Below are 12,326 nucleotides of genomic sequence, written 5' to 3'. Positions count from 1 at the left end.
GTAGGTACCACCCAGCTTACTCCTCAGCCTTTTGGCTACGAGCAAGCGAGACAAGAGGGCATCTGAACCCCAATGCCTCCAAGCTTGGAGCTTGCACACAGGATGCCTATCATGGATTCAGGGAGTATCCCAAGACTGATGGGTCTGGGAGACAGGATACTTGCTTAGTGGTACAGCCACATAGATCTGAATGATTGAACTCTTTTCAGTTGAAATTCAGAACTTGACTATTGGGTTTTGCCCAAAAGAACTGATTTTGCCTTTGAAACTAAATTAAATAAATACTGATTGGGAACCTGTCATTTTTTCTATTTTGGCTTAAGGCCAAATTAGTTCATACTTCCAGACTGACTGAGCCAAGCTCAATTGTTTGAGTCTGTGTGGCTCTACCACTGGGCAAGTCTCCTTTCTCCAAGACCCATCAGTTCAGATGCCCCCTAGTCACATTTGCTCCTAGCCAAAAGGCCAAAGGAGTAAGCCGGGGGGAAAGTACAAATGCAGTCCCTCACTGCCAGGTAAGTAAAATCATGTAGGCTGAATACCACCTCATGGTATCTCCAGGTCGGGTTTTTTTGGTTTGTTTTTTAAAGAAAGCTTTTCACATCGCAAGTCAAATCAATTTGAAATTCATGTGAATCATGCAAGAATCATATGTGGCCCAGTTACCAGCAAGTATCCTACACCCCAGCCTGGGGCTTCAGTTACTTCCAAATCTTTTGGTAGGCATCCTATGTGGAAGGCCAAGCCTGGAGGCTTGGGGTTCGGATGCCCCTGAGTTTTGCTCACCCTCAGCTGCATGGCTGTAGGAGCACGCGACAGAGCAGTCTGCCATATCTGGCAGGGAAAATACCATGACTGCTAAGGTGGTTTTCCTAGTTGCTGGGGATAACCGCTTTTCTGGCATGGGGTAGTACTCACAGAGGTAATGTATAGTTAACCTCCCATGTTCATTTCCCATGGGAAGATCTTAACCTCACAGTATCTCCAGGTAAACAACAGGTTAGTGCAACCTACCTAAACAAGATAAATGACAGTGTCTGTTGAGCAGAGTCCCCCTCAGCATCAACTCTTTTCCAAGTCATGGTGAGCCAATACACTGCATACATTTTGATTTCCTCTTCACTCCCACAGCTGAGCTGCACCTTTCTTTCCCATTTCCAAAGATTCCTATTTCTTCATCAGTCTTAAATGTTTAGAAACATCACCAAGCAGGGCCCTAAATAGTTAATCAGAAATCGCTCTGTTGGTCCCTCTTAGCCTGTAGCACATAAATAGTGTGGCTCTGCCCTCCTGAGATAAAGCCACACCAGGCTGCTCTATAGCCCATCTGCATATACATTTTTGGATGATCCCAGGACTCATTACAAGAGCACACAGTTCCAGTCATGACGAGCTAATTAGCACATGGATCTTTTTTTCTTCTTTGGGGGGTGGGGTGGGGTTGAATGTATCTGGAGTACACACACATACTGAGCAATGCTGAGCTGTGAGGGTCACCACTGTTTGAAATGCTATAGATTTCGCTGGGGCCCAGCACAACGAACTTTATGGTAAATCATGAGCCTTTTGTCTTTGGATTAATATGATGTAGAGTTTGTGCTACATATAAGTAGTGTAAAAGTGCTACTTAAAAGTGTTTATGGAGCCCCTGTGCTAAAACTTGCAGCAGTTTAAAAAAAGGTAAAATATATAAATTCTGGATGAACTAAATCTATTAGTACTATATGTAAATGTCTAGAGCTATGTTTATTTCAAGGTCATCATTTTCAAATTTGTTTCTCACTTCCATATGCTCAGAGAGAGCAGGGTCTGACAGTAAGGAGGAGGGGAAGGGGCTGCATAGAGAAGCTGTTGTGGTGAGGAGGGGGCACACTGGAGCCAGGATGCTCCTTGCCCCTTTCTGTGCAGCTGGATAGGTCCCTGCTGCTATCTCCTGTGTTGGATTGGGACCACCAGCCAGATTTGGCCTATCAACCAAAAAGGTTAAGTACCACTGCTTCAGAAGAACATGAGCCTTGTAAAGCTGCAGCCTACACATTCACCCAACATGAGCATGATGTGGTGTGGTGGGAACCTTACCGCACTGTGCAGGAAACTGTTTGTGGTGGTGATTTTCATCTGTTTGCTAGGAAGGGGAGAGACAGTTCCATCATCATCTTCCATGTCATACGGGGCCTATGGACAAGCAAACACATGGCTCATGAGGATGTGGCTTTTCTCTAGACACCATGCCTACCAGGGCAGTCTCTCTACTTCCAGCCTCCTTCGGAAGAAACCCATTCACTAGCAGAAGGTAAACCCCACCAATACTTCCCTCTCCTCTGTGCCCTGCCGCTGCCTGCGCTATTGAAAGGTGAAAAGCTGAGGGTGATGTCAAATACCAGAACTGCCTTACACTGACCTTTTCACAGATCAGAGATTTTTCTAGACATAATGAAGCTGCAAGCAGATTTTTAAAAAAATCCCTGGACGTTATATGGACTCATGGAGGACAACGGTAAGACAAAGAAAAATTAGTGCCTAATATTCTTTCGTACCCTGCCAGCTTTACACCTGAAGTCTACATGTATGCCTTCTTTGTAAACAGGAGGCTGCCAAATGCATCAGAGCCCCACATTCCTTTTGAATAGACTGTTTCCTTCAGCACACCAGATGCTAGCCTGGCATCAGAAAACACTGTGCTGGGAGGTGTGGGTATTCTGCTGAATGAATAATTCATTTTCCAGCTCCACTTCAGTGCTTTGAACCCCTCCAGACAAAACTAAATCCTACACAAAACACTTTCACACACTTTAAGCAATGCTATTGAAAAGGGGAAGCATAAATGCATAGGGTACTTCCCAAAATGAAGTCAACACAAAGCTAGCAAAAGCCAGCGTGGTCTTTGGCAGACTCTGTAAGTTGGTTTGGGATTGCAGAGGCATTGGAATGTCGATGAAACTAAAGGTGTACAAAGCCATCATTCTCCCAATCCTCCTTTATGCCTGTGAAACCTGGACCATCTACCAGCATCATGCCAAGAAACTAAAACACTTCCATCTATGCTGCCTGCGAAAGATACTAAATATCAAGTGGCAGGACAAGATTCCGGACACTGAGGTGCTCAGTTAGATCAGCTCTCCCCAATATCCACACCCCATTAAAATTGGCACAGCTAAGACGGGCGAGCCACCTTTCAAGAATGCCCAACACTTGCCTGCCGAAGAATTTCTTCTATGGCGAACGGTCAAATGGAGTATGCTTCTGCCATGCACCAAAGCAGTGGTACAAGGATACCCTAAAGATGTCCCTAAAGAATTCTGGCATTGATCTGGAGTCATGGGAGCAAATCACTCGTGACCATCAATGCGGACTAAAGCTTTAAAATGTAAACAAGGTCACAGAAGTGAGGTGACACCCCAAGGTTCAAAATTTCTCCCCTAGTTCTTTAGAGGAAATCTATTCAATTAAGGAACACTACTCAAGAACACTACTCAATAAAATTCAACTTCTGCTTTCATCAAGCCCAACATCTACAGCTTCTACAACCAAACCCTCTCAACAGCACACCTAATCATTTCTGATCAGATACAATGTAGGCAGGCAGGCAGACAATATGTTGGAGATGAATAAATCCCTGATCTGGTGTGAAATCACCACTTATTTTATGACATAAGCCTAGAAGGAAGGAACATAAGGGGGAACTTAACAAAGAATCCTGAAAAAAATTAGATTGGCTAAGGTCAAAAATACCCACTGGTGTTCAGCTAACATAGTTAAGACAAGAAACATCCCATTTATTTTACCAAGATTCTGCACAAGAACACATGGATCTGAGTAAGCTGTGACTGAACTTTTGAATCCTGCCTCCCCTCCCTTCCAACCCAATCCTCAAGGGAAAAAACCCCATAGCAACAACAGGCAATTCCACGCTGCCAAAGAGCAGTACTCACCTGTTTGTGTGTGTGGTTGTTCACCACATTGATCCTCATCCCTGTGGGATGAGAGTGTCCTGGAGCTGCAGCCTTCTGCTGCAATACCAGAAAGAAGAACCAGTCAAAGCATTAACATCAACACATAGTTTCAATGCATCTTCAAACAGGATAGCTACTAGTTCATTCCCTTTGAATAATTAACTTAGACTCACACTCCCACTGTTGCCAGCACGGTGGCATGGGGTGGTGGGACACTATTTGAACGCACAAAAATAATGTAGCTTTTTTCTGTAGTACGTGTTCTGCATGAGAGACCATCCCATCAACATAAAGGAATTAAGAGCTAAGGTCTAGGCAGGGAGGGGATTTATAGCACAAATTATGCAAGCTTTGGTTCAAGATTAGCAGGAAATGAATTAAAAACCTTGAATGCTATTATAGTCGGATTGGTGCATAAATAAATACAAACTAGTGAATGTGGTTAAGCAATGGGGATCACATGCCATTATCCTTTGGCACTGTAGGGAACAAATGGTATATAACCATATTTATGGTACTCCCTAGAAACTGCATTTTAGGATGCAAGCTCAACTAACTCAAATCTGTAGCAAGAGTGAAGCACCAAGTTCTCTTTCCCAGTAAAGCTGGGATACATTTTACTTGAACAAAATGCTGTACAAGACAGCACTACTGGCCATTTCAGCAATTGTACCTGTTGCCTTGTGCAACTGGGAAAAACCCAGGGTGTACAGCTTTGCTGAAGGGTTCTTTTCTGGACTATTATATCTCTGAGCAGTTCAACAGCCCTGAGAACAGTTTGGAATTTGTTCAAGATAGTGAGGTTAATCCTCTGGCTCCTGCTACAGTAGCATGGGATCCTTTAGTTACCATGAACAGTCAAAGCATGGCTTTTGCATTTAATCTAGAAGAGCTCCCTGCAGTGCAGCACCCTTCTGTTCTGATCTGCCAGCGATTCCAATCTGCAGTCCTGCAAATGATCGATAACTACATTATTTTTGTGCCTTCAAACAGTGTCCCACCATCCCATGCCACTATGTTGGCAACAGTGGGGGGTGTGAGTCTAAGTTAATTATTCAGTTCCTTAATTATTCCAATTCAGAGAGAAAAATCTGCCCTAATATAGTACCAGCAGCACCTCAAGATTTTGCTGAAGGTCTCAGTCAAGTAATGATGATAACATACAGATCTCATCTTCATAGCATGAGATCTGACCAAATCAAAGCAATACAGCCATATGCCTGAAAAGAACCAGAACAGTTTAGCTCATTTCCTCTTGTTCTAGTTGTGAGAAAGGGCATTAGCAGAGAGTTGGAAACTGACAAAAACTCATCAAGAATCTTAGTCCATATGTAGGAGTTCACCTGTGGTTTTTGTCATTGTGTGACCTTGCATTCACATGTTTATGGAGGGAGAGTACTAAGGCAGCACAGTTGGGGTAAGTCATTACTGACATGACTGATATTTTTAAAGTGCACTGCTGCTGGACTAATTTTTCAGCAAATACTTAAATCCTTCAAACACATGGCTGACAGCTCCATATGCACCAACTCTACTCCAATCATTCACTGACACTTGCAAGCATCCTTAACTGACTAATCTGAAAACTACTGAATGGGCAGCGTTTTTGTTTTGTGAGTGAGCTGCTATCTTGTAATTCTCTTGCACTACCCAGGCTAGCTGGGGAAGGGAAATCTGAAGCAGTTAATGTGCAAGTTGTCTAACTTTTGGGAGAAAGGTGCACATTTTGATGCTCTGAAGAAAAAGCTAAGCAAAGACCAAGGTCAGTGGGACCCAAACAGAGTAACACCCCACCTTAATTCAAGGGAATAGGGACTTTTCTTACCAAAGGCTGGAAGCAAATGAAGGGAGTTGTTGGCCTGCAGATTTAACAAGAGGTGTTGATAGCTATATTTGTCTTGAGATGCACAATGATTTAGCAGATAACCAGGATCAGGATTAGACTATCATAATTTGCAAGTGGCATGGTCTGCTGCTCACTCCTCTCCTCTTGGTCACCCAGCATTCTCTTTTCCCTCAGAGAGGTTTGTTTCTGTTCACTGTCATTTTGTACATTATAGACTTCAACAGACAAGCCTGCAGCTGATACATGGCTTTGGGCCCCAGAAGAATCAGTTAAGACTCAAGCTGCCAGACAGCAGATGGGAAAATACGCATGACAAGTGAAGTCAGAAATCAATGGGCAGAGGAACACTGGCTGGGTGGGCAGTCAGCAGTTCTACTGAAACTGGGACAGAATTTCAGCATTAATGTGTCAAATAACTAGGCCACTCCCTAATGCCTAGGACCTTCATGGTAAAACTGTATCCTTGTACTGGACAAGGAACAAGACTGGAGTTTAGGAGAGGAAGCTATGTTCTGCCGAAGGCCAAAAAGAATGCAGTAAGATGCATATAAATACGGAGTCTAACCTAAAAACGTTATGGTTGTGGGCTGTACTTCCTAATTAACAGAATCTCCAGCCATGATGTGCAAGCATGGTAGATGGGTTCTGCAAAGATGATCAGCAGTGTAAGGCTTAGTAACAATATTTACATGTTCCTTGGGTTTTAACTGGAAGAACTGAGCCCATTCAAACCTCGCAGTGTCAACCATAGTCTGCACAGACTCAGAAAGATAATCTGACTTTGGCACACATGGAGAGAGTTACTGGCAGTTAGAAAGGAAAGAATGCATTTTTCCTAGGTAAAATCTTGTTTTTACAACTCCCTCCCTACCAACACAGCACAAGGGGTACCAAAATTCTGAAAGCTCCTGAGACCAAGCATGAAGATTTAAGTGCATCATTTTTTTTCCACATACAAAAAAACTAGAACTCTTGGTTCCAAAGAGTTTTTTCACTTCATTCAATTTTTTAAAAAAATTTAAATTTTTAAAAAACTTTTCTCACTTTGTTTCACACAGGGCTGGCTTGTAACCATGTGGATTTCTCTAAGTATAAATGTTTCAATTAGCCTGTAATGGGATAGCTGGTTGGGGGGTGGGAGCAGGGAGGGGATACGTGGTATGAGGGAAGTGACCTACTTGAATAGTTTTGGTGATTTTCATGGCTGGGCTCACTGTACCCATGGCTGGGCTCATAACGGCAGGAGCACTCCTTTTTAAGCTGATTTTCTCTCTGGCATCAACCACCTTGGTCACCTTCTCAGCAGCCACGCTCTGCTGCTTGCGGGAATTCAGCATTTCACGGGCATCCTGCACTTTCCCTTTGATTTTGAACCTAGCATCTTTTTGAACCAGTTTCTCTCGGGCGTCTTTAACTCCCAGTTTGTGTCGGGCATCAGTGAGACCAATCTTTTGCCGAGCATCAAAAGTCCGCTGGAAACCGATGGTTGCTGAAGGTCTACTTAGAAGATTTTGCTGGATCCCAATTCGCGATCTGACACCTCCAAATACTGGCCTGGTATTGAGCCTGGAAAAGAAGTTTCAGACCTAATATAAGCAGGTTATAGAATTAATGGAAGATTTTCAACAGCTTTACAAAAAACTAAAAACCATACCCTGAGACAGTCCCATCTAGAATCCCACAGTTTCATAGTATGTAGGGTCGGAAGGGACCTGAGGAGATCATCGAGTTCAACCCCCTACCATGGCAGGAAAGAGTACTGGGGTCAAACGACCCCAGCAAGGTGTTCATCTAGCCTCCTCTTAAAGACTCTCAGGGTAGGAGCCAGCATCACTTCTCTTGGAAGTTGGTTCCAGATCCTAGCCACCCTGACTGTGAAGTAGCACCTCCTGATATCTAGCCTGAATCTACCCTCTGCCAGCTTGTGACCGTTATTCCTGGTCACTCCTGGTAGTGCTTGGGGGAACAGGGACTCCCCCAGTGCCTGCTGGTCCCCTCTGACTAGTTTATAACAGGCCACAAGATCCCCCCTCAGCCTTCTCTTCTGGAGGCTGAACAGGTTCAGGTCCCGTAGCCTCTCCTCATAGGACCTGCCCTGCTGCCCCCTGATCATGCGAGTGGCCCTCCTCTGGACCCTCTCCATGTTGTCCACATCCCTCTTGAAGTGGGGCACCCAGAACTGGACACAGTACTCCAGCTGCAAGACACAGTACTTTATGCATAAATAGAAGTGAAGCCAGAAACTGCTTCTTGGTTTCACTGAGGTATTTTACAAGCTAAGTCATACAGATGAAATGCAAGAGGTTAAGGGACATTTGGCAGTTACATCACTAGTGATTGTGACTGCCTCTGCTTTAAGTTACTGGCAAAAAATATTTAAGTTCACTGGGTTGAATTTTTAAGCACAAACTCATGATTAAGTTACTCAATACTGCAGAATAAAAGTTCACAGAGGAAGAAGCACAAGCAACTATAAGGTATTAATGAGAAGCAAGGTGAAGGCTAACGTAAGTAGGAACCTAATTTAACTATCCTTAACTTCCCCAAACAAAAACTGAACTGCCTGAATCTTTGCATGTGCCCATCCCCACATAGGTTTTTTGAAGCATGGGTACAGATTCAGGGGCAGGTGACAAAACTGAGAAAATTAGTTTTAAAATCATGGTACTGAATTTTTTTTCCCCCACTACTGGCTTTTTGATTCATTATCTCTCCATAATGGGTTATGCTTGATGTGTTTTTTACTGCCTTCCTGAGGGGGACTTCTTAGTATTATAGAGGTGTTTTATAGGCAAACCCAAGGCTGAAAGAACCTTGTAGGATATGTTGCATTGTTTCAGAAATGACTACCAGGAGAGAACTCAGAGCAACATGGATTCACCAAACACTCCAGAAAGATCTCTCCCTTCAAGCAGAATCATCCAGTTTATATACTTTCAAACAGCTTTTACACAGGACGTGATTGCATAGTCAATTTTCCCAAGCAAGCAGTCAGAGATGACAAACACGCATTTTCTGTTATCTCAAAAGCAACAGATACATACTTCTCTGCCATCTCAAGGCTGTGGATATGGGTGAAGCAGAACACTTGGGAATACAAAGAACAAACATTTCCCTTGGTTTTTGCTCTTACATGCAGAGCCAGCAATTTCCCACTTAACTGTCACTGTCATCATATGACTTGAAGTTTAGCATGACCAAAGTTTAAGGCATCCATTTTGTTTGATTCCACAATGAGAACATACAATGAGGTAAGCCAGGCTGTTAACTTTACTGTGGCATTTTCTGACTTGATCATAACTATTCTACTTAACTTTAGGCAAAAATATTTTTAAAAATCCAAAGCAGCTTTGCATTTCAGAACCAGGTTCTGCTTGCACTCAATGGTGGAACACCAAATCTCACAAACTGTATAGGAAACGTGCAAGAAGGAAGTCCCTCCCCTCAGTATTTTAGGAACAGAGCACTGGGGGAAAGATGAAGCATATTTAGATACAAAGAGGAAGAGTATGGACCAAAAAAAAGACTGTCAGCTTCCAGCACCAAGGCTGTCCTCTCTTGCCCACCTAAAATGTTATTAGCAAAGGCTGGTTGTGTCAAGTTCCATTTTACCTTCTGGATAGATGCATGAATATTTTGGGGTTTTACTGGGAGGGGGATTCTCCCCTTCCCCCAATCTTTCCATTACTATGAAATATTTAAATGAAAACATGCAGTTATTTTGCCTAGCAACTAGAGATCTGATTCTATATCAAGCTGAGTGGCTCAACTCAGATTTTGACCTTCAGCACATCAAATTCACCAAGTGGCTGCTTCTCAAATCTAATCAAGAAACACTTGAAAATTTCTGATCAACATCGCAAAACAGTGATTGTAGTTAGCAACCAAACATCAGCATATAATTTATCTGACTCAACAAGCTGAAAGTTGAAGTAGAAAACTGATGAATGAGCTAATGTAATGAAAATGCTTCTTAAAAAAATGTCAGCTATGGTCTACTATCAGTTTTACTCACCAAGTCACACTGCCAGAGCGTAACAGTTAAGAGACAGCAATATCATAAAGACCTGATGTCAATAATATTTAGAAAATATGTGAAAGAAAGTTAGAAAGGTATATGACATGATAATAGGACTTTGACTATTAGGTGCACTGGTGGCCTGTGAAGTCTTTCAAAACATGCTTTTTTGGGAGCTGTGCTGTGAACAATGGAACAGAAGAGGCGTTTTATCCACCAAAACTCCCCATCATTTTAGACAGGGATACTTTAACAATATGACAATCCCTAAATGGGTTCAAAAGGAATAGACTGCTTTTTGATTGGAGTCAATAAACAAAAATAAGAACAGAAGTCATCTGATACCCTGTTTTAGCATCTGAGCAGGATGACTGAGATTGCTCCCTAATCAGAGCTGCTAAAAATCAGGCACAAATCTTTGCACTAGGGATTAAGTTAAACCCATGTTTTTAAGCGAGTGATAGTTAAAGAAGAGTGATGTGGGAAAGAACACTTTTCTGTAGAGAATCACTCTTAGAGTAGCATAATGAGGTCTTAAGAAGGGAGACCCTTAAACAGCATTACTCCATCCAAATCAGTTCCTATTATTACAAATCCTCCTCAATACGTAAAAAGCAAAACAATAATGTCATCATCATCATTATCCTTATGAATGTGCAAGCGCACTTTATGCTTAGGCTTTTAGTTTTTTATTACCATTTTGTGTGACTATATTTAATAGCATTTATATTGCAATACAAATGTACTCTTTGTTCAACACTGAATAAGGCATGCTAGTTGGTTCAAAAAGCTTGCAATCTAAATCATGCACAATAAATAAAAGACAGACAAGAGACAAACATTCTAGTACAGGTTGCTATCAAGAGATTATTGTTGAGCAGAAGAAAGTTGGAAAGCTTCCTGGAAGAAATGGATGTTAAGAAGGGATTTAAAAGAGGAGCCACGAGGTGCCAAGCATATTAACCAGCATGAGACTGTTCCAAGCATACCACAAATGAAGGCAAGGCCGAGTCCTCATCTAGACTAGGATTTAAAGGTAAATAAGAACCTATTTGCTACTACCTCTTAGCTAATGCCTTCTAAAAGGCAAGAATGTCTGATGAAGAAAGTCTGTATTTGAAAGCTTGTCTAACGTTATCCCAAGTATATAGTTGGTCCAGTAAAAGAGATCCCCCAAAGAAATTCTTACCCGAGACAAAGCACTGCAGATGTTCATGTGGGCTGAACTAGAATAATTCAAATCTATGCTTGCCCTCAGACCAGAATCACAGGGACTGTACCAGACACACAGAGAAGGAGAGAAGAGACCCGCAGGCAGCCATGAGGAGGGTTACCCGGTGCAGAAAAAGGAAGGTGAAAGGCTACAAAAAAAGGAGGCAGCACAGCAGCAGAATCAAGACTCTACAAGCCTTGTCTTCAAAGCCCTTTGCTGAGCTATACGACCTGTTCTAGGCCCTGCCCACAGTGACACCTCAAGAGGTGTGTAGGAGGGCTACCATGTGGGGGGTTAAGGAGATGGTGGGCTTTTGGAGCTACACTCTCAGGTCCTCCTGAACAGCTGGGAGTGCTGCCAGCGTGGAGGAAGGCTGCCCCAGAAGCCCAACCTGTCCTCTTGCAGCCAGGATCGTTCACTCCCTGCCACCTCCTGAAGCCTTCCAGAGCACACAGCTCCCAGCTGCACCCTGACAGCATTGGCAACTGGGGGCCCATGGGGGAGACCAGCCACAGCCACTCAACAGATAGGGAGCTGCCCCCACAGCCCATGTGGGCAGAGAGGGCAGAGGCTGGTTCAGCCCTAAGTCAGGACAAAGCCGTGACTGGGGGGTGAGAACAGAAGGATCAAGAGGAGGAGGGAAGAGCCCAGGTGGCCCCATCACGGGCAGGGGCTGCAAGGCCAGGGGGGAAGCCAGGGCAAGGCAGAGCAGGAAAGCCCCCTTGAAGCTGGGCTGGACACTCTCCCTCCCCCCACCACAGCGCGGGGCTGCAGGGGGAGCGGGAGGGGGGATCCCCGCCTCCCCCGGGGTCTCAGGGTGAACCGAACGCGCCCTCCCCCGCCCTGACTGACAACCAACGCGGCCAATCAGCATCCAAACAGGACCCCTAAGGCCAGCGCCGCAGCCAATGGGAAGTCGGGGTGCGAGGCAGGGCGGCGGGGCTAGCCCAGGCCCTGGCGCGGAGCGGGGCTGAGGCTGGGGCCGGGAGAGCCGCCCCCCCCGCACGGCCCCAGCTGTGCCCCGCCCCGCTCACCTGCCCTTGGCGCTGACGCCGCGCTTCCGGATGAGCTCGTCCAGGGACAGGTCCGCCATCTTGCCGCGGGGCCCACGGATCCGACGCAGCGAGCGAGACCCGGAAACGAGACAGACCACTTCCGCCGCAAGCCCCGCCCCCGGTAGCGACCACTGCACGCGTCACGCGGCCCCGCCCGGGAGCGTGGGGGCTCCCAGAATGCCCCGCGGCCGCGCAGGGGTATATTTGCATAACGAAGCGTCGCGTTTGCACACATTCCTGT

The 12,326-nt window shown here is 44.7% G+C and overlaps 1 protein-coding gene across 2 annotated transcripts in view; it reads right to left on the bottom strand.

Annotated features, from left to right (window-relative positions):
• The window catches only part of POLDIP3 (DNA polymerase delta interacting protein 3), a 19,772-nt gene extending 7,573 nt beyond the window's left edge, over window positions 1–12,199 (bottom strand). The window contains exons 1-4 of one of the 2 annotated variants that reach the window (XM_019545216.1): window positions 12,065–12,199; window positions 6,978–7,365; window positions 3,933–4,007; window positions 2,080–2,175 (exon numbers count right to left, since the gene is read on the bottom strand). In XM_019545216.1, coding sequence (XP_019400761.1) covers window positions 2,080–2,175; window positions 3,933–4,007; window positions 6,978–7,365; window positions 12,065–12,123 — 618 coding nt within the window. In that variant the 5' untranslated portion in view covers window positions 12,124–12,199. Of the gene's footprint in view, window positions 1–2,079; window positions 2,176–3,932; window positions 4,011–6,977; window positions 7,366–12,064 lie in introns of both variants that reach the window. The other variant, XM_019545215.1, reaches the window with a different exon arrangement.
• Window positions 12,200–12,326: the final 127 nt, after the last annotated feature.

Source organism: Crocodylus porosus, unplaced genomic scaffold (genome assembly GCF_001723895.1).
Source record: "Crocodylus porosus isolate Cpor-Errol unplaced genomic scaffold, CroPor_comp1, whole genome shotgun sequence".
Classification (NCBI taxonomy): domain Eukaryota; kingdom Metazoa; phylum Chordata; order Crocodylia; family Crocodylidae; genus Crocodylus; species Crocodylus porosus.
Note: the sequence above shows the minus strand (reverse complement) of the source record. Positions and strands in the feature narration are given on the sequence as shown.